General features: G+C 34.5%; 1 protein-coding gene across 1 annotated transcript in view; it reads left to right on the top strand.

Moving 5' to 3' along the window:
- Positions 1-2016: 2016 nt before the first annotated feature.
- The window catches only part of CASD1 (CAS1 domain sialic acid O acetyltransferase 1), a 42150-nt gene continuing 16736 nt past the window's right edge, over positions 2017-27430 (top strand). The window contains exons 1-10 of the mRNA XM_012757156.3: positions 2017-2546; positions 9327-9423; positions 9981-10101; positions 17342-17386; positions 18681-18743; positions 22037-22081; positions 22519-22642; positions 23858-24072; positions 25704-26126; positions 27157-27246. Coding sequence (XP_012612610.2) covers positions 2414-2546; positions 9327-9423; positions 9981-10101; positions 17342-17386; positions 18681-18743; positions 22037-22081; positions 22519-22642; positions 23858-24072; positions 25704-26126; positions 27157-27246 — 1356 coding nt within the window. The 5' untranslated portion in view covers positions 2017-2413. The remainder of the gene's footprint in view (positions 2547-9326; positions 9424-9980; positions 10102-17341; positions 17387-18680; positions 18744-22036; positions 22082-22518; positions 22643-23857; positions 24073-25703; positions 26127-27156; positions 27247-27430) is intronic.

The raw sequence follows: 27430 nt of genomic DNA, 5'->3' as shown, positions 1-27430 counted from the left end.
GGGACCACTAATTGGTGGCTAAGTGATTCTAAGATCACTTAAAAACAGCCAGAAGTGGGCTGACAACAGACCTTTGGTTAATGCCATTATTTAAAGAAAAGACCAAGAGAGGGTCTAGAGAGAAATGAAGGAAAACTTGATGGATGAATAGCAAATAAGGAAGAATGGTCGACAGTGTAAGAGACCACAAAATGGTTCAGGAAGATAAGAAATAATAATGTGTTCCTTGGATTTAACAAGAGGTCATTCTACACAGCCTTGATGAAGAACAATGCAATGTGCTGAGGAGAGAATGGTAATTTAGCAAGTGAAGACAGCAAGTCAACACTACTCTTTCTGGATGCTTGTCAGAGGAGGAAAGAGAAGAAGATGTAAACACACAGGAACATAGAGTTCATGGATGTTTTTCATTAAAAAGAGAAATTTATTGGTGGAAAGCAAACAGCCAGGAGAGAGGAAGAGTTGGAGGACACAGAAACAAATTAGGTGGGTGGCATTTCCTAATCTCTGTTGGAGCCATCAACACCCTCAAGGAAGGGGGACAGGAAAAGATTCAGAGTAGAGGTAGAGGGATTAGCTTTAAACTAGAGGGAAAAAAGAGGTCTGCAAGCTATTTAAAGTATTTCAGAAAGCCTTCTGGAAATTGCAATTAAATAAAATGTCAAGTTTCTTTACTTTTGGCAGGCATTAAATCAACTCTGTGGGCTAACACTGGTTATTGAATGCTGATCAGAAATTCTAATTTGCTCTTGATGACATCATAGCAATGTCTAGGATGTGATTAGCGGACCATATATTGTTAGCAGAGTTATTTATCTGGTTTTTACAATATCTGATTTAATTCTTCCAGCATGTGACCAACCTTAGATCAGAATGACAGCCAAAATTAAATGACCATTTGCAGGGAACAGTGCCTAAGTGTTTGTACACTTATTTAACTTTATTGCTTATTAGCATTACATCCATGACAGTGATATATGTGATTTCATTTAAGTGACAAAATCTTTCAAGATATGAGGTCCATGGATAAAAACATAATAAAGAGTCCCTTGGATGAAAAGAATGGGAAGGACTAGACAAGATCTCTACTGCCCCTTCATATCTAACATTCTATAATTTTAAGAGGGGCTTAAGCACATGTTCAGGAATGGCTAAATGGGAAAGAAGACTTGACAACACCCCAATTAACCAATGATTCATTCTAAACAAGGCAAGGCAAGTAGAATGGCAAGCAATGTAAATATGTAAATAACCATTACCATCTGGAAGGCAGCATAAAAAAGACCAAAAAAAAAAAAAAAAGTAGGAATAACAGGTGCTTTACTAAGGAATAAGGAAAAAGAGTATTCACTTTATTGATAATCACAAAACCTTAACCAACTTTAATAGCAGGGATGATTGTCATAAGCACACTTTTAAAAATTTTTTCAGTGCATTCACCTAACCAACCTTTGTGTAAATGCAAATCAGTCAGGTTCTTTTCTCACCAACACCTACACTAATTTAGGTTCCTTCTGTCCCTTCCATTCTGTACTTTGGTGTACCTTCGCCCATCGGAACTGGGGCAAACCGAAAACGTTAAAAGAAAAAGTTTCAAGAGAAACAGACCGAGCAGTGAGTTAAGTGTCAAGACTGGTCTTATTCGTTGGTTGCGTGCTGGGACTACCAGCAATCTCAACAGTGGCCAGCACCTGGGGGCCGCCAGATTGACCTGAGGGGTCAAGGCTGGCCTGACAATAAACCCGGGGACGCTGGGGTGGCCTTCGCATCCCGCCGGGCGGGTTCAGGGAGCAGAAGGCTCAGTAAAGGGAGTGTAGGGGAAGGCGGGAGTGGGGCAATGTGTACTTTTCTCCCGGAACTGTACTTTTATTACCCCAACCTGGGCTCAGGTAGCGGCTAGTAAATCAAGAGACAGCTCCAGGGCTAGGACCCGGCCAGGCTGGAATCCCTGGTCTCCTCTCCCTACACTCCCATGTCTCTGCCGTCGCCGCCGCCGCCGCCGCCCGCCGGCACCCGTGACCCGGTGACCCCGGAGGGCTGGCTGGGGCCAGTGACCCCGGAGCACTGGGCATCCGGACCCCCCTCGCAGGCGCAGCCGCTATTAAGGCAGGAGGCTAAAGAGGAGGAGGAAGGGGAGGAGACAGGCGTCCAGGGCGCCTGGGGAACCGGCACGGCGGAACAGCGGCGGCGGGGCTGGGGGGAGGCCGCCGAGTCGGCCGCGGCCGAGGAGGGGCAAGGGGAGGCCGGGGGCACCGCGGCCGTAGGGTCAGGGTGCCCTTCGGGAGGCGCGGGTGACGGCCGCGGGGGCTGGCGGCGGCTCCTCGCCTGGCTGCAGTGGCGGCAGCCCCAGTGCTGCCCCTGTGCGGCGCCCCTTCCCCGCTCCGCCGCGCACTGTTGTCATGGAGGAACCAAGATGGCGGCTCTGGCCTACAACATGGGCAAGCGGGAGATCAACCACTACTTCAGCGTGAGGAGCGCCAAGGTGCTAGCGCTGGTGGCGGTGCTGCTGCTCGCAGCGTGCCACCTCGCCTCCCGCCGCTACCGAGGTGAGCGGGCCCTCCCCCCTGCCCGGGCCAGCCGGGGGGAGGCGGCGACGCGGAGGCTGGAGGCCGCCCCTCTCGCCCCAACACACGCCCACGCCCGCGCGGCCTCCCGCCCGGCCGGCCGGCGGGGGAGGCGGTGCCCCCAGGTGTCCCCAGCAGCGGGTTGGCGCCCCAGGCCAACAAAGCGGACCTCAGTGCGGGCTGCCACAGGACAAGGGCCAGTGGTTCTGGGCCACCCCCTCCCGGCCCTCAGAGCTGAGGTCGGGGGTGCCAACCTCGGGCCTGGCCCAGGGGGCTGCTGGGGTCTGGCCCTGCGCGATCTGGGCCGGGGAGACGCTCCCGACCCTGGGCCGGGCCGTAGCGCAGGAGGTCGCACAGAAAGCCCTCGGGGGCAGCCCCCTGCGCGTGAAGGCGAAGGTCGCCCTGCGAGAGGCACCTCTGCTAGGAGTGGGGTCGCAGATCCTGCTTCTAAGGGTCCGGCTCTTTAGCCTTTGTTTAATCCGGCCTCTGCCCTGTAACAGCAGGGCTAGACTGTTGGACAGCGGCAAGGGCCGCCCCATTTTCCTTTGCCAAAAGGGCGACAGCTGGCAAAAGATGCCTGTGGCCAATGGAGGAGGTGTCACCCAGCCTTTGTGATTCAGAAACATTTGAAGGGTTCGGGTTGCACACTTTTTACAAAGTAAAGGCACTGGGGCAGATTTTTGCAAAGAACTTATGAGTTGACAGGAGTAAAGGTGGGCGGTGAAATCAAGTTGTAAACTTTTTGAAAGCAGGCCCTTAGCTATGGATTTTGAAATTGGTGTAAAGGGAAAAAGGAAATATGACCTCCTTATTTCAGAACGAATTATCTTTCAGTGATCATAGGATATTTACTTGTCCTTGTTGATTGATTTTTTTTCCCCGTTTGGTAGAAATGCCTGGTAGAAGGAGGGAAATTAATAATGATAGGATCTTTTACTTTTTGGCTCTTAATACTATCAAAGCCATTATCTGGACAGTTCTTGGTGACTGTGAAATTAATTAGTCAAGATGTAATGTGGAATGGACAGGTGCACATTAACGCTGTGCCCATTTAACTTCATACCCACTTTGGCAAAATATCCAGTAAACTTGGTATTGGAATCTGAGCTGCCTTCTCATCCTGAGAGATCTTTCAAAGTATAGGACATTTTGATCAATTCTCCAAATCGCTTTATATTATCCAACTCCTGAGGATTAAAAATCTTATGCTCTAGTACCAGACTGGATGAACAGCTCTTCAGATTAAACATACAAAATTGATACAAAAAGTCAGAGTATATTATTTTGGCTTCTCTTCTCCAGGCACCTCCAGATCACAGCCATATGACATGGCAGGGCCTTGGTTCATCTGCAGTCATTATGATAGAAGTCCAGCATTTTCTTTGAAATGCACAATAAAGGTAGCAATATTGATGCATTGATTTGTGGTAATTTGGAGGAAATATTTCTTTTAACTACTGTTAATCATTTTATGTGAATTTAGTGTAAGATGACAGTAACCTTACTCAATTTTGTGTATGTGATAGTAGTAAAGATAAATTTTATAACTGCAGTACTACTGTCCTAAAGGTTAACATCTAAGCCCCCCTCCTTTTTTTTGGTTGTACTTTTTCTCTTTTGATAAGCTTGGAATACTAATTTTTATATTTAGAGTATGTATTTCATCTTATCAAGATGTGTCATCAGTGGGGAGAATAGAATGTCAGATGGGACCTTATGAGTCAGTGTAGCAATCTGGGATTGTTTGTAAAGCCTCCTCCAGAAGCAAGTCATCAGTTTCCATAGGTGCTTTAGGGCCTTAAGTGTGAAGCAGTACACCTGGTGTTAATACTTGCCCAGACTGAATGTCAAGAAATTGAGCCAAAGACTAGGAAAATAAACATCTTAACAGGAACATTGTAGCCATCCTCACGCGTTGGCAGTGTCGAACTGAGTCAGGTGCAGTGCTCTTCACACCAGGATAACCATACATTTGAATCACATCATAAATCTTTAGAATAACAGAGGACCTTATATTAGATGAAGAGGTTTAGTCTGTGTATTAGGATCTTGGATATGTGGGTATGGGTCTGTTTCAGGCAGGTTAAAGTGAATGTAATTTGAATATACATATTCAGTATCTCTTTCTTGCTTTACAAACTACGGAAAGTAAAAGAAAAAATTACACACTATAGAAAGTAAAGCTTGGCAGATACTGTGTGCTAACACTGAACACTTATTATAAGCCAGGAGCTGTTCTAAGGGTTTTACATGTTTTAATTCATTTTGTCTATACAGCCTTTCTGTGAGGTAGATACAATTAGCATATTTCATCCCTCACCCCCCATTTTTAACATCTCTGTAATCAGGATGAATCTTTAAAACTTTGATTGCATGTCAAAGTTTAATTGGTAACATTTTTTCTTACTATGACATAAAATGATGATGTGTCTTACAATCAATGGTTTTAGATTGAGTGAATTACCGTATTATTTACATTTTAAAGATGAGGCTTGAGAGGTTAAGTAAATTGCCTAAGGATTCACAACTAGTCAGTGAGTGGGCTAGGATTTAGAACCCAGTTAGTCTGCCTCATGTTATATTCTGCCTTTCTCAGAGCTTCTTAGACAGTGGAAATGTATAGAAGATGGGATGAGAAAGCATTTTCCAGGGAGCCATGGGTTAAACAATTTAGAAACATTAATTCATCCTCACAGTACTAGCCACGAGTTTTCTTTCCCAGCTAAGAGATGAATTTTCTAAAAGTTGTATGTATAAAACTTCAAAATCTGACATGAGCCTACTTTTTGTTACCTTTGCTTTTTCCTTATTCTTCCTAAGCTCCAGGCTCACAGTCTAAACGTGCTTTGCCCTGTTACACATCACACAGATACCTGATTTTCTCTTCCTGCAATGACTTCTCTCCCTTGAAAGAAAGTACAGGTTTTTCAAGGCCTGGTTCAAATGTCACCACCACAGAAGTAGGAATTAGGAATTCAGTTCTGCCATGCAACTTATACATACTTATGTTGTATTGTAATAATTGGTATCTACCTCCTCACACAAACTGGGAGCTTCCAGGAATATCTTATTCATCTTTAAGTCATTAGAGCCTAACACACAGTAGGAACTCTGTGAATAACTATGGATAACTGGATTTTCAAAGTTCTTATTTTCTCTCATTTGCCTCCCTGCATTTGGTTCTTTTGTGGCTTTAATTGAATTTCATGTTCTAGTCTCTATTTTAGAAAGTAGGGTTTTTTTTTTTTTTGCATTATTAATATTATCTTCACATAATTTAGTAGAATGACATTTTAAAAATAATTACACTCTCTTAACTATATTTTTTCTAAATTTGATAAATCTCTAACATTACTGAATCACAAAATGTCTATTAATAATGTGATTACAGATTAAAAACATCATTTCTGTGACAAGAGGCCAGTTATCTGTAGCCTTAAGGATAGTTCCAATCTGGATACATTTTAATTTTTTAAATTGATAAAGTTAACTTAATTCAAATGCCTTAATTTTGTTGAAATTGAATTCCTTTTTTGTCATTAAGCATATTAAAGGCCAGTGTTAAATGTTATTGCATGTTTTGGAGGAAAGTAAGTTGAAAGCTTCAGAAATTAAGCAAGAAAGATGCAGGGCTAGGTCTGTTAGCCTTATTTTCTTTTGACTGTTAGAAAGATGCCGATTTATATGACATCACTCATAGTGATACATTCCTAGCTTGCCTAAAGAAAAAGTTGGATGGTGATTTTCAGCACAGACTAAAGTATAATTTGCTGAATTTTAGGCAAACAAAATATTCTGCAGACTATATTCCAGACTTTATGATCTGGTATTTCACGGTTGGTAGTAGGAAACACACAGCTTTAGTAGAATGACTCAGTCTAAAGACGCAGTGTGCCAGAGGTATTCTGTTCAAAGGAATATATATGTTGTGGTTTATTTAGGACATCGGATGTTTTCTTTAGTTGTTAAATTTTGTTTTTCAGCTTGTTTTTATTTGTTTGTTTGCTTTTAGGTGTCTTTCTGTTACAGAAAAATCATGCATAAAAACCTGAGACTGTAGATTGACAAACCAGAATGCTTATACTTAATGTTAACAGAGTAAAGAGGAAGACAGTGAGCCATTCATCTACATAATCTTAGTGTTGGAGATAGCTGAAGTAGAAAATTCTATCCCTTTAGTTGCCTTTTTTTTTATTGTATTCCTCACTTGATTTATCTGAACACTTGGCAACTTTCATCTCATTTTGGTTGTATTAAGTTAGCTATCAAAATTATACTAGGCAATTGAAAATAATGACTGTTTTTGTTTTGTTTTGTTTTGTTTTTGGTAAATTTGAGAAGGAAAATATGTGCCAGCAGATATTTACATATAGTTAGTATAAATAAAAATGTGGCATGTTATTTTAATATCTAGATTTATATATAGTTATTTGATTTAAAAAATATTTCCTTTCCAAGAAAAGAGAACTTGTTTTAGAGTATGACATTTTGTGGCGTTTTCTTTTCTGATCAGGTTAATTTATTTTAATCAGATCACAATAGTATTTATCATTACTACTATTTTTATTATTTTGCTGACAAATATGAAAAAGGCATTCTCTTCTTGACTTTTCAGTTGTCTAGTTAGCAAATCTTTTATTTCTCTAACAATTCTTTATATTAGATTCTCTGTATTAAAATAGCTGGTGTAGTTCCTGTCTTCTAACTGCACCCTAACTGATATGATACAGAAACAGATACCGATTTAATTTCAGATATAAGGTTTGTAAAAAACCTTTGCATTAAGAAATGTGTTAAGTCACTGTCAACTGCCATTCATTAACAAATTAAGAATTTCTTCCCTGGAAAGATCAGTAGTCTCTAAAATACTGTGTTTATAGTGCCTTTTGGTTAGTGACGACTTCAGATCTTTTTTGCTATGTGATTTTTCTAATATGTGGTCATCAGATTAGAGCTGTTGTTTTCCAATAGCTCATCTACTGAGAAACAAGGTGTGGGTAGTAGCATTGAGGAGGAAAAGAAGTTTGCATTTTAAACACATTTTCTGGTGAGAAAAGACTGGCTATTTTAAAGATGTTGGTGTGGCACTTTCATCTCCATGAAATCATATTGATAACCCAAATAGATATATAACAAATAATATAATCTCAGACACTCAATATTGATCAAGGCATGTTTCTTTTTAGGCTTTTATTAAAAACCAAAAATAAGCAAAAAAAAAGTGAAAAGGAAGGGAGAAAGAAGAAATAAAAGGAAGAAAAACACTACAGAACTAACACCTAGTTATTTGTAGCTTATAACTTTTTTAGAAAATAGATGTGTTACAAACTTTAAGTTAGTTTCATAGATGTTTTTAAAGATATGGAAATGCTATAAATAATGGAATTTTCACCTTAATTTTAAATATTTACTAGATTTTTAATAGGAGTTTATTATATGGCTATTATAAAAGGATACAGCAAGAGTGCTGTTTTTAGGAAAATAACTTAATTGTGTTTTCCTGCAGTTCTTTCTTTACTCTTCCTTGGTAATTTATGTAGCTTAATTTTCTTTTAGAACTAGAATTAGTTTTTAATAATTAGGAATAATTAAGAACTAATTATTTGTAGTTTACCTAAAGACAGGTTATTAATCTTTGAAATACAAAAAAATAAACCAAAAAAACAAATCCTGCTCAGGTTACATATATAATTATAAAAATTTAATAATTGATATCTTACTTTCCTTATCCTGCTTTCTTTATCCAGTTTTCCACCAAGATAATGCAGCATTTTTTACTCTTCCTTCCTGTTCTTCTTTAGAATTTATGACACTGAGGCAACATCACTTTCAGTGTTTATGTATACTTGTCTTGCATTTGTAACACCTTTTGTCTATATTTTGGCTGGACAGATGAATAATTGGGTTGAGAAAAGAGATGTGTTCTTCTACTTTAAATACCTTTGGGTCTTCTATCTCCACCCTGAAAGGTTCACATACCATTTTTGTTCTGTAGTATTTCTCTTATCAGATTCCTTAGCCTGACCATAACTAATTGTCAAACAAATATAGCTTGCTGTTGACTGTTGATAAGAAACTAGAGATTAATTAATAATATTTATATTTTATTATAATCCCATGTTAATCTAAATTCTAATCTAATTCTTCCCTCATTTGTTTGACATATTTAAACTCAAATGCCTCCAAACCCTTTTTTAACCCCTTTGGTCATGTATATTTAACTATTGTACAGTAAAATGTCCAAAGGAAGTAGAATGATTCTTTGTCCTAGTTTACATGACACTGAGGGATTTCCTAGTTATGGAACTTTGTGTTTAAAACCAGGACTCCAGATATGCTAATACACTACCTATTATAATAGTTAATAGGAAGTCATTTCCAAAGTCTTCTCTTTTATCCCTTAACTCTTATTTCTCAGCTGGAAGTAGGCCTGATAATCAGATGTAAAGGCTAGTTTGAGGTTGAGCTGATGTCCCTGGGAAAAAAACCTGAAGCAGAAGGAACTGCCAAGGTAGTGAATGTAGCATTTAGGAGTTAGGAGTCCTTTGCAGGTTGAAATATAAACCATTAGTGCCTCTTATCCTTTTGGATATTAATGTATTAATATTTATCATGCTTCTCGTGAATGAGTAATATGCACCTGGAAAGTATAGTGAAACATAGAAAACTGTACTTGCTGATCTCAGGGACCTTGAATTGGGTCAAGATAGCCAACTTATAAAAATGTATTGCTTATACTACTGTTGTATTTAACTGTTATAGGCAATGATTCATGCGAATACCTTCTCTCAAGTGGCAGATTTCTTGGAGAGAAAGTTTGGCAGCCTCACAGTTGTATGATGCATAAGTACAAAATCAGGTATGATTTCTTCATTTTGGTGTGTGTTTTCTTTTTTAGAAAGGATCTTAATGCTTAGTGGATAGGGGTTGGTGAAACAAGAGAGTGCTTTCTCCTCTATATGGTGGTAGTGACTTACTGACTGAGGGTAGGGATAGGGCTGATTCCAAATAAAGATTCCTGCCCTAAAGCTTTAGGGAAAGAGTTTTGGCCAAGCTGCTTTATCTCTGGTAAGAGGTAATCAGGCCTAAGGCAATAGCCCTTCAGCAAAGGACTCTAGCTCTGCAACTTGGATGCCTACCTACTGGTGCTATGTTGAGGATTAAGAGATAGTAGATATGAAGCACTTACTAGAGTTAGAATACATCTTAAACATTTAATGAATGGGGCTCTTATTATTGAGAGTTAGTTGATCATAGCTACATGGAACTGGTAAATTAAACAAACCTGGCCACCCACTTCTAAAGCAACATAACCGTATGTGTAACAATCCTGTACAACTTTCTTCATAAACCATGTGCTTTCGAAATGCCAATATGCTGATTTTACTTATTGTTATGTTTCTTTGTTGATTTCAGCGAAGCAAAGAACTGCCTTGTAGATAAACATATTGCATTTATTGGAGATTCCAGAATTCGTCAATTGTTTTATTCTTTTGTAAAAATAATTAATCCCCAATTCAAAGAAGAAGGAAATAAGGTAAAACTTGTCTATTCACTTCTGTAGGGTATTGTTTTGGAAGTTAACTAACTGAATGGTTATAGGATGAATGCATCTCTCCAGAACAACGGTAGCAACTGGAAAAGTTTTATTTTGACTTTGGGAAAGAAACATGATTTGCTATAATGGGGAACATGAAAAAAAGCAGTGGTGGATAAGGTATTGGCAAGTTTTTTATTAACTTAGTAAACTTTTAGTTTTTAGAAATAATAAATTCTTACCACAGAAAAACTTTTAATTAAAAATTTCTCCAAAAGAAGACAAAGAAAAAATATAATTTCTTATACTCCTATTAATAATTTGCCAGATTTCTTTTCAGTCTTTTTTTTAAACTGTACTTGTAATCTTTTTAGCATGTGTAATTTTTATATCTTTTTTCCCCACCACTTATCATAATTCACCCATATTATATAATCAACTTAAGTATCTTCTTAATGACAACATATTATTGAGTGGATATAATGTAATTTGTAATCTTTCTTTTTTTTTTTTTAGGTTTTTACAGTGTCCTTATTTTTTGCAGTAAAAAAGGATGTTTTCAGTTACTTGTTTGTGTGAAAATTTTGCTTTTTAAATTATTTCCTTAGGATGGGATCACTACAATGTAAATATTAGGTTAAAGAATATAAACATTTTAAAAATTATATATTACATTGCCAAATTGTTTCAATTTATATTCTAATTAGCAGTATATGTTGGGGCCTAATTTTGTGAAAACTTTCTGGCACTGGGTGATCATGCTATAAATTAAAATAACAATGGAATAAATTTCAGCTATTGATTTTATTTGAAAATTTCTCATTTTGAATATATATCTTTCTTTGAAAACTAATAAGGATTAATATCTTTTTATATGTTAATTAATTAGTTAATTTATTTTTTGGTGGATTATCTCATCATATCCTTTTGTTTATACATTTTAAAGTAATCTAGGGTTCTAACCGTTGTCTTCAAACAGCATACAATTGAGAGTGGGGAATGGCAAAGGGAGAAAAGGAGACTCCACGAAAGTTCTTAATTGTAAGGGAAGTAGCTCATGAATTTATAAAAATCTGCCTATACACATGAATTTTCCCTGTGGTAAGGATTTGTAAACTTAGGGCCTTCCCAGATAAGTAACTCTTCACATAGTGATGATGCTAAAAGATCCTAAGTCCTTAGGAACTGTTCTTTGAGAGAATGATGCAAACAATAAAGTTAACTTCTCATTTCTATAAATGTATTTTCCATTGTAGTTATACAAAATTATACAGAAGAGTTAGAACTGTTTAATAACATGAAAATATTACAATTTAAAATAAAAACCTTTAGTAAACTTTTGAAAAGATTTCTGATTTCAAAGAAAGTTTTAATATTTCTGGACTTAGCATTGTGTGACTTTCTAAAAATTGGAATAATAGATTTGGCAACAAGTAGTTGAAAAAAAGCTATAATGGTTTAGTCAAGCCAGAAGTAGATACAATATGGCACATTGTTTCTTAGCCCTATTTATAACATATAGGTTTCCAGTTTTTATTTTCTAGGGGTGTTCCGTTATCCCCAAGTTAATCAAACAAGATACATTTTAATTTATATGCATTTAAAAAGAAATAAGTAAAGATAGTTCCAAGTTTAAGGAGACAGTTATCAAGAAAATGTTTAATTCAAACTACTAGTAGAGCATTTGCCAAATTATATTTTATATATTCTCTTGTCTCTGCATCTCAAGGACAGAAATTACATATCATCATTGTTATTTTTTAATACATTTCTTATGCCTAGCACAGTCTGGCATATTGTAAAAGCTTATTGTTAATAATTTTTTTTTAAAGCTGTGGCGTGGGCTTGTTTGGGTGTAATGGGTGTATTGAAGATAATTCCTTGTTTGAATTTGGTTTCTTTTTTGTATTGAGGTAATTTTTTTTAAGAGACATTAGAGCTGGAATTTTTTTTTTTTAAATATACTTTGTGAAAAACTAGTTCTGTGAAAAGCTTTGGTCAAATGAATTTGGGCAGAGCTGGATATCATATCTCCCTTTTAGATGGTTTTACTTTAGGCTAGGATGTTGAAAACTTGAGAAGTCTTGCAGTAAAGAAATCCATTTTGTGTTGCTTCCAGTCATAGTGCAGGCTAGATACTCTGGGGGCGCCTTCTACTTCAAACCAACTACAGCACAGATTTTGAAAAATACTGTGAATGTATTTCTTGAGTTTGAGGAAATGGAAGAATCTCTTCAAAAAGAAACAAACCATGAGGCAAAACCAGAGATGAGAACAACGATGACTGACAAGATGACTGACAAGCAGTAACCGTTCAGGTTGCCTGGAAGGCAAATGCCAATAGCTGTAGTTCCCTGTATGTAGAAAGTTAAGCTTTGGGCCAGCCTATTTCTCAGTAACAATATTGGAAGCCAGAGGACAGTAGAATAGTAGCATTAAAGTTCTGAGAGAAAGTAAGTTTCAACCTAGAGTTGTATATCTAGCATAAAAATTTCTTTATTTTTGAAATATAGGACATTTTCAGATATACAAAAACTGTGAGGGTTTACTACCCAACAGACTTACACTAAAGGAATTTCTGAAGGTATAAACATCAAGAAGGAGGGAAATGGGCTGGACAGGGTGACTCACGCCTATAATCCTAGCACTCTGGGAGGCTGAGGTGGGCGGATTGCTCAAGGTCAGGAATTCGAAACCAGCCTGAGCAGGAGCGACATCCATCTCTACTATAAATAGAAAGAAAGTAATTGGCCAACTAATATATACAGAAAAAATTAGCCAGGCATGGTGGCGCATGCCTGTAGTTCCAGCTACCTGGGAGGCTGAGGCAGCAGGATTGCTTGAGGCCCAGGAGTTTGAGGTTGCTGTGAGCTAGGCTGATGCCATGGCACTCACTCTAGCCTGGGCAACAAAGCAAGACTCTGTCTCAAAAAAAAAAACAAAAAAAAGGAGGAAAATGTTAGAAAAAATGATCTGAAATATAAGAAGCAATGGTTGAAGAACATAGTAAACATGTATGTAAATCTGAACACTATAAAATAATAGTGTCTTTTTTGCACTTAGTGAAAAGACAGAACTAAAGAACTAGCCAATAATACCATGTAAGTCAGAGGGAGATGAGCACAATTAAAGTGTTCTAATGTACTCTATACACTCTAAGGTACTGTCTTCCTTTAAAACTTAAGTTAAAGTTTAAGTTAAACCTCAAGGGTAAAGACTAAAATAACAGAACTAAAATGTATAAATTATGACACAGAAGAAGAAAAAAACAAAAATGTACTCATCTAATGCCAAATATCTATTATACATATATACTCATCCACACACATGATATACATATATACACACAAACATGTATATATGTAAAAAGCTGTTTTTGCTTATAGGTATATAAAAACTATGTATATGTAGGGAGGATAGAAATCAAAAACTAAGATGGTAGAAACATATTTATAATCAAAATAAATGCAAGTAGCCTAAATTTGTGAACTAAACACAGATTTCCAGACTGCTTTTGAAAAGAACTTTCTGCTACTTAAAAAGACATATATCGGCCGGGCGCGGTGGCTCACGCCTGTAATCCTAGCACTTTGGGAGGCCGAGGCGGGCGGATTGCTCAAGGTCAGGAGTTCGAAACCAGCCTGAGCGAGACCCCGTCTCTACCAAAAATAGAAATAAATTAATTGACCAACTAAAAATATATATACAAAAAATTAGCCGGGCATGGTGGCGCATGCCTGTAGTCCCAGCTACTCGGGAGGCTGAGGCAGTAGGATCGCTGAGCCCCGGAGATTGAGGTTGCTGTGAGCCAGGCTGACGCCACGGCACTCACTCTAGCCTGGGCAACAAAGTGAGACTCTGTCTCAAAAAAAAAAAAAAAAAAAAAAAGACATATATCTATTAATAAAATAAAAGGACTTGGGAAGGTTTTAACTAAAAATGAAAAAAGATTCACCAGAAAAATGCTTATTAAAGAAAGATAAGCCCTATTAATACAGTACAAAATAGATTTTAAGGTAAAAATCATTATGAGGGATACAGAAAGTCACTTTCTAATGACAAAGTGTTCAAATCACTAAGATTTTAAACTTGTATGTATCTAATAAATTAGGTTTAAAATTTATAAAGCAAAAGTTAATATAACTACAATGAGAAATTGACAAATCCTCCATAGTAGGAGAATTGCTCACTGCTCTCTCAATTAATAATTGGATAGGTAAATAAAACTAGTAAACTTACAGGAGACAGTTAACATACATGATTTTACAAGCTTACATCTCAGTAACTTAGAGAATATACTCCAAAATTAGAGAATATATTTTCTCAAAACACATATGGAACATTTTTTTACCATATATTATGCCATTAAGCAAGTCCCAATAGCAACTCCCAGAGAGTTGGCATCACTCTTTCTCTTTTGCGTAAGTTACCTTACATTCAAATTTAACCTGATAAAAACTCTATAAGTCTACAATAAATGTTCTTAATGGTGAAATGTTAGACACATTTCCATTAAAATGAGAAAAAAGACAAAGATGCCCATTGCTGCTGCTTCTATTCAACATTGTATTAGAGGTTCTTGCCAAAGAAAGATAATTTAAAGACGTAAGAATTGGAAAAAAACAAACTTAGGAGTCCATAGGATATTATACAATTCTCTACATAGAAAATCCCAAAGAATCCATAGAAAATTTATTAAAAATATTAAAGATTTTAACAAGGTAGTTGATTATAATATGAACATACAAAAATAAATTCTGATACCTCACGTCAGCAATATAGAGTTAAAAAATGTTTTTAAAATATGCCATGTGCATTATGTTACACAGGAATAATATAAATGTGGGTGATCTGTATGCAGAAAAGCCATATAACTTTATTGAAAAACAGTGTAAACATAATTAAATACATATATACTATATTTCTAGATGGGAAGACTCAATATGGTAAAGATGTTAGTTATTCCCACATTGATCTGTAGGCTCAATGTAATCCCCAATAAATCTTAAGAGAATTTATTGTAGAACTTTACCAGTTGATTCTAAATTTTATATAGAAGGGCAGTAGACCAAGAATAACCAAAAAAAAATCTGAACAACAAGGTTGAAAGGACTTGATCTGCAATATCAAGATTTAGTTTAACACTATAGTAATTAAGACAGTGTGGTATTGGTATAGAGTTAAACCAGTGGAATAGATTACTGAGCTCTAAAATAGACATATGCGTATACAAAGACTTAATAAGTAACAAATATGCCATTGAAGATCCTTGGAAAGGAAGGTCTTTTCAATTAATGGTGCAAAGGCAATTGGTGCATGAAAAAAAGTGAAATTAGATTTCTACCTCATACCATCAAGTAAAATCATTTCTAGATAAGTTTAGACTTAAATTTACTCAATTACCCAACAATATTCTCTCGATACTTACTTTAATGGCAGAAATTAAGTCTGACAATAGCAAAAAATATGAATTCTGACAAGATGTATTATGCTATATATCAGTAGGTGTCTTATAAACTGTTGATGAGAGTTTAAAGTGTTACAAACCCTGCAGAAAATAATTTGCATTATCATGTGAATGTAGACACTTATATAGCATATGGGTCTATGGAACTATTAAGGAAATTCTTACTCATATATTAAGAGACATGTACAAGAAGGTAACTATCAGTGCTATTTATAATCTAGAGATCTTGATGTATTGCATCAACTGACTTAGACTCCACAAAAATAATAAATATATTTGATATTAATAAAAATAATATTGATATAATAAATTGATTGATATATGTAAGTTTTTAAAGCCAGCAGATGTTCTAGATTAAATGAGACTAAAGAGATATAACAACTATATCTGATTTAAATTGGACTGTAGATTAAAATGTAAGAGCTATCGAGAGAATATTGTTGGGTAATTGAGTAAATTTGAATGTGGACTATATATTAAATGAAATAATATTTTATCAATGTCAGATTTCTTATGTGGGATTATGGTATTGTGGTTATGTAGGAGAATGTCCATGTTCTTAGCAGATACATGCTTAAGTATTTGAGGGTGAAATGTTATGACTTCTGCAATTTAGTTTCACATAGTTCAGCAAAAGAGAAAAACTCTATACAGTGTATATGTGTGTAGAGAGAGTGTATTTATAGTAAAAGAAAAAAAAAGAAAATTCATGACACATTATTTATCTGAGAGCAAATTTTTAAAAGATTAGGGATGGAGTAAGAGAAAGAGAAGACCTGTGTAATTTTGTTCAACCCAGTATGTGTCTGGTTAAATTAATGAAAACATTTCAACTTTGGTTTTAGGAGCAGAATTAGCTTCTTCACCACCCTGACCCCCATCCTAGTTAGGATTTCTAACTGAAAGGATTTCCATTCTTTATATGGAATACAACAAAAAGTTGTATTCTCCAAATTTTAATTTTTGCTGCAAATGGACTGTTTATATACTGTCTTCACGGTGAAACCTACAATAACCTCCAGTTATATGCCCATTCCTGTTTAGTCAGGGCCTACACTAGTATACTGGTGAGATGGACTAGATGTTGCTGCAGCAACAAACCATTCTACAGCCTTAACAAAGCAGAAAGTAATTTCTCACTTAGCACTACATGCCTAGGTGAGTTGACAGGAGGCTTTGCTTCACATAGTCATTTAAGGATTTCTGCATTTTTGCTGTTAGAATTTTTACCATTTTCTAGAGTACTTTGGAACCTTTGGTCTTCTCAGTCTCTGCATTAGGTTAAGATAGGGACTAGAGAATTGTTTTGGAAAATTCAGCCTGGAAGTGACCCATGTCACATCTAGCCATGTTGCATTGGACAGAACTAGCCATGTGGCTCTGTCCAACTTGAAGGGACTCAGGAAATGTAGGAAGTAATCTGTCTCTGCCATAGATAGTGATACTAGGACTAAATTGAAATCCTGACAAGGTTGGCAACAAGATGGCAAGGTTGGCAATAATTTATATAGGCATATTCATGTATCTGCTTGTTTGTAGTTGAAGTTTTAACTACATCTTAGATGTTGAAAATCACAAATGAACAATTTAACTAGTGGCACTTATTGTTTGGTATTTTCTGTGTAGGTTTTTTTCATCTTGTGTTGAGTATGTATAGATAATTGAGATTTGGTACATAAAAATAAATCAATAAAAGCAGCTAAGGGGGGAAGGTATTTACATAAATTTAATCTATACATTAGTGTTTCTCTGTTGTCTCCTTTTTTATGGCAGCATGAAAACATTCCTTTTGAAGACAAGGTTGCATCAGTTAAAGTGGTAAGTTCATAGTAAGCTAGGCATTATAATGTCAACTGTATGCATTGGTTAATTTGTAAAGAGGCTAATGCTTTGTACATACTAAGTATATTTTAGTGTATTCTTGAAACTAGATATGAATATTAAGATAATGAGATAAAAGTTTGTATGAATTATGTTCTGTAATAAAATAGAAAAAAAATCTGATCGCTCAAAATTTTATCCAGGAAACATAAAATTGTACCTTATTTTGAATCCATTGTGTGTTCAGGACGAATGTGAATTTTCTGAATTCCCAATCATAATGAGAATTCAATGGGGATCAGGACAAAAATGTCCTTGACCTAATACAGCCTGCAGGTTTTTTGTTTTTTATTAAAACTTTTTTATTGGGGTAAAATATATATATATATAATTTACCATCTTCACCATTTTTAAGTGTACAGATGAATGGTAAGAAATAACATTTACATTCTTGGAGGATTTTTGCCCTTCCTCTTCCCCTCTACCCTTCCCTTTCCAGCCTCTGGTAACCACCAATCTAGTCTCCATTTTCATAAGATCCACTTTTCTTTTAGCTCCTACCTATGAATGAGAACATGCCTACAGCTCTTTAGAATTCTTCGCATGCAAATACAAATGGGATAAGGGTGGTAGAAAAGAAAAAGTGGAGCATTAGCAATATACAGAGCAAGGAATTGAAAGTAGTTTTCCTCCTTGAAGCAGCGATATTTTAACTGAGGCCTCAACGATAAGTAAGAGGTAGCTAGGCTTGGTGGAAGAGTTTTATGAGCATTATGTGCAGAAGGAACAGTATGAGCAAAGACCTAGAGAAAAAGGAACACATAGAGCATTCCAAGAACTGACCGAGAACAAAGAGGGCACTTAAAGAGCAAGGGTGAAGTGGCAGGAGAAATGGCAGAAGGGACAGACAGAAGCCAGATCCTAGACCTCCTCAGCAATTTTCAGGACTCTGGATTTTTTTTTTCCTAAGGGCAATTAAAAATCTTGAATACTTAAGCAGGGGTGTGGCAAGATCAGATTTAAGTTTTTAAAAGATTACTCTGGCTAAACTGTGGAGAGTAGATTAGAGGAAGGCAAAAGTGGATACTAGAACTACTGTGAGACTCTTGCCAAACTGAGATAGGAGATGACGATGTCTTAGGTTGGTGGTTTACTTTTAAGTGCTCTGTAAGCAAATGTTAATGCTTATTTTAAATGGTAGAAATAAGAGTTTCTTTCAATGCTATGTGTGGAAACTTGAAAAAAAAAAGTTTCTTTTACTTTTTCTTTTCTTCTAACATTTCTCTTTTAGGATTTTCTGTGGCATCCAGAAGTTAATGCTTCAATGAAACAGTGTATCAAAGTGTGGACTGAGGTCAGTATTTGACAATATAGGCTTTTTTTTTTTTTTGAGCAACCAAATTGTAAAAGCCCACATGCATTACTTTTTCTTCCCTTTGCTAACCTGTCGTGCTCTCCTATATTTTATACTTACCTTGTTGATCGCAACTAAGCTGTGCTGGACTGATTGTAGCACTTAACTGAGAAGAGAAAAGTATTGATCCAGTGTTTGCCCTGCTATCACCATTTTAACTCTAAGAAAATTATGTTTACCCCAGACTTTCCAGTCTTAAAACTTTCTGTTAGTGCTATAGCTTAGCTAATTCAAACCCAAGTAATCTTCCCAGCACAACAGACATTCTCTTGAGCATTTCTCCACTTTGTCCTTCAAACTCATGCCCAGGTACTTTAGGAAACTTTTGTTTTTGTAGCCGTTATTCTCCTTTATTATTACATTTATGACCCAGAAGACAAGATGACTACATTTTAGCTCATGTAGTCATGTTTGGGAGATAAATTAGATATAAAGGCAAACATGCTATTGACCTCCGAAAACCCCAAAGCTCTCACAAGTCCACTCTACAATCTCTACAGAAGTCTCTGTATAGCTCTTCTCAGTCCTTTAATTAAACCTGTATTCTTTCCCAAAGACATTTACATTTGGGATGGATAAAACAATATTCAATTTTGTTGATCTTGTTTTGCTTAATTACCTGTTCTGCAACAGTTTTAAATTTTTTAATTTTTTTGTTTCTCTTCACAGTAAATGTTTAGTGTTGCAGCCATATCATATAACAAATAGGCTTTTGTAGGGTCCCATGGAACCTAGCCACCATTTCTAACCTTGTTTCTTTGAGCAAATGTGTTCAAGTTTCTAAGAAACAAACATGTAGACAATTTCTAGAATTCAACTTTCTGATAAATTGAGATCTGCACTCACTTACTGTGTTTTGTTTCTATTGATATGTTTTTAAATGTCCAGAAGGACAAAATAATGTTTATATTTAAATGTGTATAGTTAAAATGACTTAAACATATGTTGTATGTTTATTTGTGCTGGACTTGAAAATATATATATCCATTAAAATAGCAATTCACAGTTAAGCAAACATCAATAGAGTATAATGTATAAGTCCTGTAAGATCACAGAAAATCCTTATTTACTAACCTGGAGAAATATTACAATTCCAAATTTTCAATTGTAATAATTTGCTAAAGCTAGTTTTGAAGCCTTAGATTCTGTTGTAAAACTCTTTATAATTGTTGGTACAAAGAAAAGATGCAATTTATTTAGGTAGATGGTCATTTGGTCATGTGAGATTGATTAGTTGATGGTTTTCATTCATCCAAGGAATTTGTACATATGTATGTATTTTTTTTTACTATTTCCATAGTAAGCTGCTAGATCTTGAGAATACAAAGACCTACATCTTTTTTATCTATGTACTATTGCTAGCTTGGTGCTGAATAATAGGAATGTGGCTGGGAATTAGCTCTAATCTCAGCCCTCAAGGAATTTTCAGTCTAGTTAATGGTGACTTACTGATGAATAATGATATGGTAATTCAAAGGCTAACGGAATTGAGCACAAAGGACAGTGAAAGCACCATGGATAGAAGCACTTAGGATAGGAGGTGGTGAGAGTATAGGTGATGTTCTAAGAAAGTTTTACAGAGGAAATAATATTTCCAGAAGATCTATGGTTTAGGAAAAAGCTACACTTATTAACTGGAACAGCCTTATAGAAGCCTATAGGCATGAAAACAACATTGAATTGAGAGGACTCTAAGTAGATTATTATTCAGCAGATATTTATAAATCACCTGACATATTCTAGGTACTAAACTAGACAATGTTGATACACAGGTTAACATGATATTCCCCTCAAAGAACTTCTGGATGGCATATATAGGTAACTAAGGAAACAATGTGACAAGTGCTAAAATAGGGGACGTGAAGGATATAGCAGAATTACAGATCTTTAAAGGTGAATGTGGAAAAATTTTATAGTGAATATTTTGTAAATAAAGGTACATTTAGCTACACGTTCCCATTTTCTCTATGTATGGAGACTTTTGGGACACCCTGTATATTAAAATGAGATAATTTAAGAGAAAGTACTTGGTAAGTTACTAAGTACTATATATATGTTATAATATATATATATATAGTTAACTATATATATGATTACTAATAATATAGTATAGCTATATATTATAAATAGTATATAATAGTCCCCCCATCCATAGTAAATACATTCTAAGACCCCAGTAGATCTCTGAAACTGGAGATCATAACAAACCCAATATATACTATGTTTTTTCATATACATACATACATATATTAAAGTTTATGAATTAATGACAGTAAGACATTGATAATCATCATAATAAAATAGACCAATTAATAATATGCCAGCATCACTACTCTTGTGCTTTGGGGCCATTATTAAGTAGAATAAGCCTTATTGGAACACAAGCACTACTATACTGTGACAGTGGATCTGATAACTGAGATGGCTACTAAGTGACAATTGGGTGGGTAGTACATACAGTGCGGATACTCTGGACAAAGGGAAGATTCACATCCTGGGCAGGACAGAGCAGGATGATGTAAGATTTTATTATGCCACTCAAATGACACACACGTTAAAACTTATGAATTATTTATTCCTGGAATTTTTCGTTTAATATTTTCAAACTACAGTTGACCATGGGTAACTGAAACTGCAAAAAGTGAAACCATGGATAAGGAGAGACTGTTGTAATTTGTATTTGATGAAGATTTCTAGGGATTTCTCCTTTTTCTTTTTTCCCACATGTGGTCTTTAATAATTATCAGTTTGTTTTATTAAATACATGTTGGATTTAGCTTTCCCAAAAGATTATATTTCTTTAGGGCACTGACCTTGTATTTTATTTAACACTTATACTGTGTACCCTGTAGGCTTCCATAAATACCTTTTAATTGACTGACATAATACACTAGAGCTTTATTCTAAGTAATTTACTCAGAGTTCAGAATAATATTAGGTCATGTTACATTTCAGTAGTGTTTTTTTTTTTTTTTTTTTTTTGAGAACACCAAAGAATTAACCATACAAGCGTCATGCTATCCTATATAACTGTGTAGCCATGTAAGATTTTAGGCATTGGATGTCTTTCTTGTTATAAAAACAACAGGAATAATAAGAAGAAGGAATTTTAAAAATTTTAAATGCATTTAGAGGGAAGAACTTAAATTTTAAGGAAAAAAATTAAATGATGTTACTTGTATTAATTCCCTGAACTGGATATGACACTGTAATAGAGATTTTTCTTCCTTTAGGATTCTATTGCAAAGCCCCATGTGATTGTAGCAGGAGCTGCCACAGTAAGTTGTTATCTGTATTTTTACATCGTGATTTTTGTTTCACACTTAAGGACATGCTAAGAAAAAGTTAAATTATGTCAAATAGAATTCTTGATTGTACTTATCTTTTAATTGCTATTTCTATTATAAGCAGACTAATAAATTTTAATAAAAAGACCTGATTGAACTTAGGAAATTTGGTGTTACATATTAGTATTACTTTATAACTAAAATTATATTCTTCTTGACTGTTATATATTGCAAGTCTAATTTTATGACAGCTTTTTTCTAGCTGCCTTTAAAAATTTTATGAAATAATTTGACCAAATTTTATTCTAATGTTGAATAAAAATAGGAATTATCTTAAAATATTAACCCTCCTTACAATAAGTAAATTATATACTTTAATTTTTCTGTAATAAATACTCAATTAATGCTTAATTTTTACTACTTCTTAGTGGTCCATCAAGATTCACAATGGTAGCAATGAAGCGCTTTCTCAATATAAAATGAACATTACCTCCATAGCACCACTTTTAGAAAAATTGGCAAAGACTAGTGATGTTTATTGGGTCTTACAAGGTAAGAAATGAGTAATGAAAAAATGTCATATTGTATATATTTTGAGGTATAGGTTTTTATTATCTTCTTTTTCAAGATACAAAATTATTGCTTTATGAGAATAAATTTTGAAATAAGGTTTGCAAGATTAGAATAAACTTGAATTATTTGCTTTCACTTTTTAAGTGTAAGAAACAGACTAATAAATATAATTAAATAAAAGATAAGTAAATAAAAAATATTCTCCAAGGAACCTCAATAGGCAGAATGGTTGTAGACTATAACAGAGATAAGTCCCAAAGGCAAATGAGATGTTTACCTCTGATTTTTTGTTTTTTACAAAGTGTATTTATTGTGATTGGCAAATATAGAGAAAAAATTTTAATAGCTCTGTTTCATAATATTAGAATCATTGGAAGTAAATATACTTTTGAATTGACAGAATATATTTAAATTCACACCATCTAGTTCATACTTGGTAATGAAATTCTTTAAGAGAAAATGGACATTAGGTTAACTCATTTCAGGAGTTTATTGAATGTCCATTATTTAATGTCTACCACAATATGAAATGCCCTGGGTATTTTAGCAATTCAAGTTGTTTGTCAGAAATTCTTATGATTATTTTCAAGTTGAATGTCGAAATGAAAAGAATAAGAGAGGATGGTGATAACCTGTTCTATAATCACTGTTTTATTCACAGACTCATTGTTAACCTTTCTCTTACTGAGAAAATACTAAATTTAAATTATTTGTTTTAAGTGATAAGAGAATAGACAGACCTTGCTCCTAAATAATATTGACTCCTCATCATATGAACAAAATTTACAGAATTAAGTAGTGACAGAAGAAAAAAAAAAGGACTACTATTCTTGATTAGGCAATCGTCCATAATCCAGTTTTGATGACTTATTACCGAGTATAAACCAGCATCCAAAAATGTTAAACTCTTAAGAGATGCTAGAACATAAAAGTGTTTCCCCAAAGCTGTGTACATAGAAAAGGGACAAAAATTCTTTAAATTTGAGGGAGATACTGATTAATTCAAAAACTAAATATAAGGTAGGAAATCTATTTATCTTGGCCAGCTTTATGTACAAATGAATTATTAGGTGCCTGGTATCATCTGCACTTTAAGAACAAAATATGAAATGTGGATCAGCTAACTTGCATGTTCACAATTTTTACCAGTAGGGATTTTTAAAATGTGTTTTTAAAAACGTGTTTCACATGTAGATCCTGTTTATGAAGATCTGTTAAGTGAAAATAGGAAGATGATCACTAATGAGAAGATAGATGCCTACAATGAAGCTGCAGTCAGTATTTTGAATAGTAGCACCAGAAATTCTAAATCAAATGTTAAGATGTTCAGTGTTTCCAAATTAATTGCTCAAGAAACTATCATGGAATCTTTGGATGGCTTACATCTTCCTGAGTCAAGCAGAGAAACTGTAAGAATTTTTATATTCGTCAGTAGATGGGGACTATAGTATCAATTGGTTATAGCTGTAAGTCATTATAACATGGTTATACATAATTTACTTAATTGCAATCTTAATTATTTATAGTTATTCCATCTAAAGGTATATCTAGAAATAATTTTGCTTTTTCTCATCTAGCTGAACATTTAAGTAGGAGTTTTAGTATACTCTGAGAAAGAAGTTATGGAAGGTATGAAATGAAATTTCATTTATTGAGTGCTAATCACTGTTAATATTCTTTGTCTCATGGGACATCTACCTTATGTCTTATGCTGTCAGCATGCTTATGTTTGAAAGCTACTGCTTTATGTTGTCCTTAAACTTTAAGCTTAAAAGATTAAGCTTCAATGAAGAGTACATTTTTAATACATAAAATAATTTTTATTATTTCCTATAGGTCTTATACCCTAAACATTATTCATGGTACAGAGTAGGTGCTGAACAAATTCAGGCCGACTGATGGAAAGGGATTTAGGTTAAGTATGAAAGAGAGAACTGCATAACTATAAATTTTTGCATGTAGTAGAACAGAGTATTTAGAGGTTTTTATTTTTAATCTTATGAAGCAAGGTTTCTTAAATTTTTTTGAGGGTCACATAAACGCTTTAAGTATCTGATAAAAAGTAGTGGTTCTGTTTCTCTCCTGCAGAGAGTGTGTGTGTTTGCATATGTACACAGTTCTCCATATACTTTAAGGGGCTTTGTGGACCCCCTTGAAAGGTGATTAAGAACCTTGCAATGGAATTTGTAGGCTAGTTTATGCAAGAGTGCCAGCATAGAACCTCCTGAAGTCTCAGGGCTAAAAGGATTTCCTCAACGTTTGAGTACTTTGAATACTTAGTCTTAACTAATATAATCATCTAGAGTTCCACAAATGCCTGAACTATAAAGTTTTTATGAAACTAGAGTTTGACTAAAACTTTAACTAGACAGAATCTTGAGAACTTTCCTAGAATAATTTTATTATAATCAAACCGTGTTGAAGCTTCTATATTTTATTTAACATCAGAAATCCTAAAACTGTAAAATCTTAAATGGTCTATAAACTATAGACCAAATGAAAGGTATATTACAAATATTGTTAGCTAAGAATTAATAATTTTTCAGTGTGGTTATGTTAAATTCTTTTTTCACTTCTAAAGAGTAGACTCTCTCTTAAGTATCCTGGTATCCTCTGTTTTGAAAGTTTGCTAGTTAAAATTCTTTGGTCCTTCACATCTGTCAGTATTTTTTTAACCAAAGGTCATGACCCATTAGCAGCCATGAAATCAGTATTAAAAAAAAAAAAAGAATAGAACAATGTCAGAGTGCATTCCAAGTAGTAAGGATAGGTATTGTTTCTTATAAATGTGTCCTGGGTCACATTGTAAAAATGAATTTTTTATTATGGATCATAATCCCAGAAGTTTGAAACATCCTGAACTAGCTGTTGAAAGATTGAAGGAATATCATTATTTGCATGAGTGTTTGGGAAATGGTAGCAAAAAGAACAAAAGCATTTTGGTTTCAGTGCTGAAAACTCAACAGTATTCACAGGAGAAAATCTAATGTGAAATACATCACTGACAAGATAATAACCAAATAACTTGATTTGTTCACAGAGTGCAATGATTCTTATGAACGTGTATTGCAATAAGATTTTGAAGCCTGTAGATGGTTCCTGTTGTCAACCTCGGCCGCCTCTTACTCTCATACAGAAGCTAGCTGCTTGCTTTTTCACTTCATCTATTATCGGATATTTAATTTTTTATATAATTCATCGTAATGCTCATCGGAAGAATAAGCCATGTACTGATTTGGAAAGTGGAGAGGAAAAGAAAAATATTATCAATACCCCTGTGTCTCCATTAGAAACACTTTTGCAGTCTTTCTGCAAACTTGGCCTGATTATGGCTTATTTCTATATGTGTGACCGTGCAAATCTGTTTATGAAGGAAAACAAGTTTTATACACATTCATCTTTCTTTATTCCAATTATCTACATCTTGGTTTTGGGAGTATTTTACAATGAGAATACTAAAGAGGTAAGAGTCATTTTCTTTGTAGCTCATATTATCCTTCTTATCTCATTATAAACTTTAGATTAAAAAAATCATCCTGCCGTAATATACCAATATGCATATAGACGGAGATCAAGGAATATTGTAGTTATACTTCACTTAGTGGACTGTTAACAGTAGTTTTTTCAGAACAGTTTGGAAGAAGTTCAGAGTCACATGAAGATTGTTGAAAAGTTGAAAAAAAAAGATTGTGAAAAAGATACCATGACTTAGTGTTATTTTGCCTGCTTAGAGATGGAGAAAGTGCAGGCTCTTGATTTTACAGTGGTCTTTGGTCATGAGATACTATTATTTTTTATAAAGTAAAAACATATCATTATCTTAACAAATGCCTGTATGTACAAATATATATTTGCATATTTATCAGTCAAACATGTATACACACAAATTAGAACTTACACAATGATGTGGCCACTACTCACAGCATTCTGAGTTCCTATTTTAGAATTGCTGTCATTGGTCAGAATATTTGTGTAACATCTTTACAAGGCATGATTTATTTGAATTAATAAGTTCTATTTTTAAAAATAATTCTCCTGTGAGGATTATGAATCAGTTCTTCATCTCTAGCAAGAATTACTAGGGAAAATAAACTATAATAACAGAGCTTTTTCTGACAAAGTCTGAGAGAACTGTAAGATCTTTTTTTAACTCTGAAATTCTAAAGAAAATTTTAGGATACCATTTTTAGATTTATAAATATTCACATCTTTTATAGTTTATATGTCATTTTAACATAAAACCAAAAGATCAACTTAAATAGTCAAAATCTCCTTTAGTTTATATTTGTTTTCAAATTCCTATTATAATTAAAATAGTTTTATGATATCTTTCAGCAAGAAATAAAATAACTTTTGACCCCCCACCACTATCAAGGTTCTTTTGACAGAAAGCATTAGCTTTATATCTTGTAAGAAAAATTTAATATACTTAATATACACTGTCTAAATAATTTATGATGAATTTTAAAACAAATTTTGGTTCATTTACACAGACTAAAGTATTAAATAGAGAACAAACAGATGAATGGAAAGGTTGGATGCAACTTGTGATTTTGATTTATCACATCTCTGGAGCAAGTACAGTAAGTATTTTAAGTTCAGAAAGTATAGGACGTAATGTTATTTTAATGTTTCTTTAAGGGCACCGGCTTTTTTGTGTTTTATATTCTCTACTAGTTAGAGACCTTACTTATTTTCCATTTGATATCCTGCCTTCCCATTCTTCTCCTAACTCTTTGAGAAGTATAATTTTAAAAGCAAAAATAA

The sequence above is a fragment of the Microcebus murinus genome, chromosome 9 (assembly GCF_040939455.1).
Source record: "Microcebus murinus isolate Inina chromosome 9, M.murinus_Inina_mat1.0, whole genome shotgun sequence".
Classification (NCBI taxonomy): domain Eukaryota; kingdom Metazoa; phylum Chordata; class Mammalia; order Primates; family Cheirogaleidae; genus Microcebus; species Microcebus murinus.
Note: the sequence above shows the minus strand (reverse complement) of the source record. Positions and strands in the feature narration are given on the sequence as shown.